This window comes from Priapulus caudatus, unplaced genomic scaffold (assembly GCF_000485595.1).
Source record: "Priapulus caudatus unplaced genomic scaffold, Priapulus_caudatus-5.0.1 Scaffold156, whole genome shotgun sequence".
Lineage (NCBI taxonomy): Eukaryota > Metazoa > Priapulida > Priapulimorpha > Priapulimorphida > Priapulidae > Priapulus > Priapulus caudatus.
The window spans coordinates 495,117-499,943 of record NW_014577217.1 but is presented as its reverse complement, the minus strand read 5'-3'; the positions used below and the strand labels follow the sequence as shown (position 1 = coordinate 499,943).

The following is a 4,827-nucleotide window of genomic DNA, read 5'->3' as shown; positions in this document are numbered from 1 at the left end:
ATGTTAATGTGTGAAGAGTTATCACATCGACATTAAAACGTTACGCAGGAAAACGATTTTATATCATTTCCATAAATATGGTTAGGGCAAGCGAAACAGGATAAATAACTAAAAGGATAGTGTTTAGCTAGTCAGGGGTGAACATAGTTTATGATAATAGATATACATAATTATGCTCATGAGGGGCTCATGACAGCACCATGAATATATAAAACCCACTGACATGTGATACAGCTCCGTGATACAAAGTTACAAACACATAATTTGGAACACACAGTGAACAGCCAGCTTAGCATTTACCAGCATATTGCATCGCAGCGCCACCTTTGGTTATGTTTTTCGCCCAACAACGTTTTCGGCAAATAATCACGCGTTTGTCGAGATGTGGGTGCCAAAGTGTATATGATTTTTAATCATAAAGTATGCTGCCAAAATGTTTTAATTCACCTGACTTTGACCATAGATATATAAAAACACAATATTTGTGTTTAAATACAACCGAATGCGTTTACATATGATATTTATGTTTATATTTGTTATAGCTATGTTTTGACAAATACAGCCAAAATTGGCAAAAACGCTTCATTGTACAGAACGGGAGTTTAATTATCCGAAATGCACATAATTCAAATTTGCGTTTTTATGAATTAAGGAACGTGCCGAACATTGTCTTGAAAGTTGAATTAGAAGCGCTGATACTGATACATATGCTACAAAGCAATAAACATTTCGCATCCAACTCCAACAAACAGCGTTCCCAGTTTTTCAGTGATATTTTTCTTGATTCCAGATAAATGTCATCTCTAACCCATCAGCTACACATTGTAAAGAAGTTTTCAGACTTGATGTTGTCACGTCATTTTAAATAAACAAAAATAAAATCAACCACGTGAATAATTCACGCGATCACGTGATCATTTGCGCAAACACGCGATCATTCACCACAAACAAACGGCCTTGAGATCCAGGACCCTGCGTTTGAATTTTAGAAACAATAGGCCTACTGCTATACTTTGTATCACAGCGGCAAAATTTTAACCGAATACCGAACAATGATTTCCATAGCAGGAAATCAAACGGATATACCGTGAAAGCAAACTAGTAACGTGTGGTATGGATTCTAGATGTCTGGAAGCTGATGAGCGGGCAATGTTTACCAGAAATGACAATACACGTCCAGGTAATGGAAAACATTTTATTTTCTGTACAAAACGTTACAATACAATATCATTTTTACAAAACTAAAATCTCTTTGGTCGGAATGTGAACGTTTTACAGAAGTAATCAGAATATTGTTTCAAGTACCACTACCGAAGGTGACAGACCCTTTCTAATAAATATAAATATAACAAATTATAATAAATAATAAATTGTAATACTACATGCAAATAGATTTAATGTCTGGAATCATGAAATTAAAAATATGTAATTCTGCCAGAATGCTGCAAAAATAATTGCTTATGAATAGTTTTGAAATTTTTACAATTTAAAAATGTAGTGGTTGAAATATATTGACTGTACAGTACCAGTGGAATGAACAAACAAATACCCAGTCCTCAATGTATCCTTCACAATATAAATTCAACTTCTGCAAAATAATTTACCAGGGTCCACCCAATACAATAACTGCAGGCACAAAACCCAACATGTAGAAAATTACTGTTTCACAAGTCCTCGATTTCCAGACACTCGAGAGACTGATATTAATAAATAACATCGCCATGCACAGCAAACCGGACCAAGCAGTTTGGCTTGTGAGCAGATACGTTTCTTGGCTCACCTTTACATTATAAAACGACATAAATTATCAACCTTTATTTCCAACTAAAAAAGAAAACAAACAAAAAATGCCAAACACTACTAAGGATAATTAAATAATCTACCTCATAATTTTAAGTTACAAAAACACTAAATTTAGTGCAAAATTTTTAAATATCATTATTGAGAAATATCACATGGCACAGCTCATTCAGCTTGTGATGTTATCATCCCTGACACTAGTATTGGAAATATGTAAAAACATATCCAGTAGCCCAAGAACCAACAACAAACAGTAACCCGTGTCATTATAGTTTTCTAGTTCATGGGTTAATTAAGGTTTAATACCAAAGTTGTTGAAGATGGGCAACCTGATTCCACGGGTGCTGTCTTGTAGATAGTTGGTACGATTTTGCTCGGGAACCGGCTGCAGGAGCAGCCTGCTCTGAGGAACTTGATCGATCGAAACAGACTTCAATGCCAATGCGAGGGCGTCCTGGTCGAATGCAAACAAGGTCTTCTCGTTTTTCGGGGACAGTGATCCTGGACTAGAGAGCGGCGACTGGGACAGTGAGCCGCTGCTGTACGACAGGCCGCTGGAAATGGACGACCTCACGTGCTGCTGCTGCAGTGCCACCTTCGGCTGCTCGTAGCTCTCCTCCTGGATGTTTTCGTCAGGATTGTGTACGAAGTGACAGCGCGGTCCATAGGGACATAGTCCCGTCGTGTGAAAGGTGCGGCACATCTCCGTCTTATACTTAGGGTGGCGCGGCAACACGCGCAGCTCATGAGCACCGTGAGCAAACTGGCACTTCTCTCCGTACTTGCACGCTCCAGTCTCCTCGAACGGCCTGCATAGCTCCGTCTTGTAGCGACTGCTCTTCACACGATCAGGAGGCGGCTCGCTAACGCTGCGGTCAAACCTCCTGTGCAGAGGAGGCGATGCAGAATCTAAACCTCTGGAAATCGCTCGGGACTCCTGTGCAGACGACACACGACAAACCTATTTTGAAGAAGGAATCCCATCGTTAGCTTACTAGTATTGACAGAATAAGCAAGATACAATATCGGTGCATAGAGATCTCACATAAGCTTGGAAACATATTTCCAAATAATCATCATATCATATATGATATTTTATCATTTTTATACCTTCACATAAAGTAATTGAAATACTTTTTCACGACAAGAATACCACCATATATTATTTCAACAAATTTTGTGCCTAACTCAAAGCAAAAAAGTTTAAAGTGCATAAAACATTGTGCCGTGCTTCAATTACGGTTTCAATTTAGGATTCACTGTACACTGTACAGTACAACCAAGCCATTGGCAAAGCACTCAAAATAGTTACACACCTGGGCATGAAGTTGCTCTTGGAAATGGAATGAAGCCAGTGTGGCTGCAGCCCTGTCAGCCAGTAGCATGTCCACCTGTTGCTGCTGCTGCACTAACTTCTCCTGCAATATGCACAATTACAAAATGAAGAAACAGTAATGCTAGCTAACACTCACTGCAACCATAAATCCTATTTCTCTTCTTATGTTATCAAAAATTTATGACCGCCTAACTACAACATGGGTGTTGTAGGGCATATTCTAACACGAAACCTGAATTAACGATAGCTATTATTTTGTTGTTTGCAATGCACCTAGACAGAATTAATAATTCGAAATAGTACTGAAATTTTGTACACATTCGTGACGATGGGATGACAAGGGTTCACAAATAGCACACACAGTTACAGTACACTGTAGCTCTAGAACTATATCAGTCCTGCGGCGGAGCGGAGGGCTATATTTCTAGAGCTAAGTACACTGTGACCGTACAGCACTTCAGATGAAACTACGTTTACTAATTACATTGTTACTGCCTGCTTGTTACTTCAGCGGAAATAGTGAAGGTAGCACGTATTTCATGGTTCAAACGTTCCCCAAGCTAGGAAGCTAAACTACTGGTAAAACTGACCAATTTGTAAACACCGCAGTTAAATCTTGATTTTGGTAAATCAACTACAACTTTGCCTTTGGCACCACTCCACCAGTCTCAAAGTCCACATGAAAGTCAGTTAGTAATAATATTGCTTACCTTTAACACAATAAGATCACCCATTCCTACGGGTACTTGTGGTGGTGTTAACATTTCTACGGATATTGAGGTTTTGCAAAACATACACCAACGAAATTTTCCTGAACTTGTCCAGCTGAGGCGAGTGTTCCAATGTGACAGCGCGCGGGAAATATTCGCGCTATACACACCGCGTGGTCCTAATAAAGGCGGGCCGTTCCTATTATCTAATCGCTGGAACCAATCACGAGGCTGCGCTGTTGTGATGACGCGCTACGCTATGTGACGTCAGGAATCCGCCATATATGGCATTGGCTATGGCCACACCAGGTCCACACCCAGTGAAACGTGTTACAACTTACATGTTATCTAGTAACCTCGTGAATATTAGTCTTCAAAGTCCAAAGGACTATATACAGATGGCGGAAAGAGACTAAGTTGATTAAATAAACAGTATGTCAATTTACACCAATAGATATGTAATAAATAAGGAGACTAAAAATATCAAGAGCTAATTCATTATATATACATTATGTATAATTAGCTCTTGAAAATATCAATATATACGTCCTCATCTGACGTGTATAACGGCATTTCATCTCGTAGTCACATGTACCTCGTAAAAGTCTTTCAAAGTCCACACGACTATTACGAAGTGAAGATCGAGAGACCTGATATATATGATTGTAATATCTAGGAGTTAATAAAATCAAAATCATAATACTTGCATATATAGATCAGTGCATAGGTAATTTACCAATCTGTAGTGAATTAATGAATGACATACTACAGGGGCGGATCCAGAGGGGGGGTCGAGGGGGTCCGGACCCCCCCCTTTTTACCACAAAAAATAGAAGAAGCATACACACACACGCACGCAACGCACGCACGCTTACGCACCGCACGCACCGCACGCAGACGCACGCACACAAACACAGGCAGCACACACGCGACAACACACACACAGGACACACACACACACACCACACACCAACACACCAC

At 39.7% G+C, this 4,827-nt stretch overlaps 1 protein-coding gene across 1 annotated transcript; it reads right to left on the bottom strand.

Moving 5' to 3' along the window:
- Positions 1-1,181: 1,181 nt before the first annotated feature.
- LOC106806381 (protein TIS11-like) lies at positions 1,182-4,018 on the bottom strand. Its single transcript, XM_014808304.1, has 3 exons — positions 3,847-4,018; positions 3,117-3,218; positions 1,182-2,761 (listed from the first exon to the last, which is right to left on the bottom strand). Exons 1-3 carry the CDS (start codon positions 3,928-3,930, stop codon positions 2,093-2,095), a joined length of 855 nt encoding a protein of 284 aa, XP_014663790.1. The 5' UTR covers positions 3,931-4,018; the 3' UTR covers positions 1,182-2,092.
- Between the last annotated feature and the right edge of the window lie 809 nt (positions 4,019-4,827).

Coding starts and splice junctions, on each gene's coding strand:
- LOC106806381 (XM_014808304.1), bottom strand. CDS start 3,930: ATGTTTTGCAAAACCTCAATATCCGTAGAAATGTTAACACCACCACAA. Junction 3,219..3,846: donor GTGATCTTATTGTGTTAAAG/GTAAGCAATATT, acceptor TGCATATTGCAG/GAGAAGTTAGTGCAGCAGCA. Junction 2,762..3,116: donor AAGAGCAACTTCATGCCCAG/GTGTGTAACTAT, acceptor TCTTCAAAATAG/GTTTGTCGTGTGTCGTCTGC.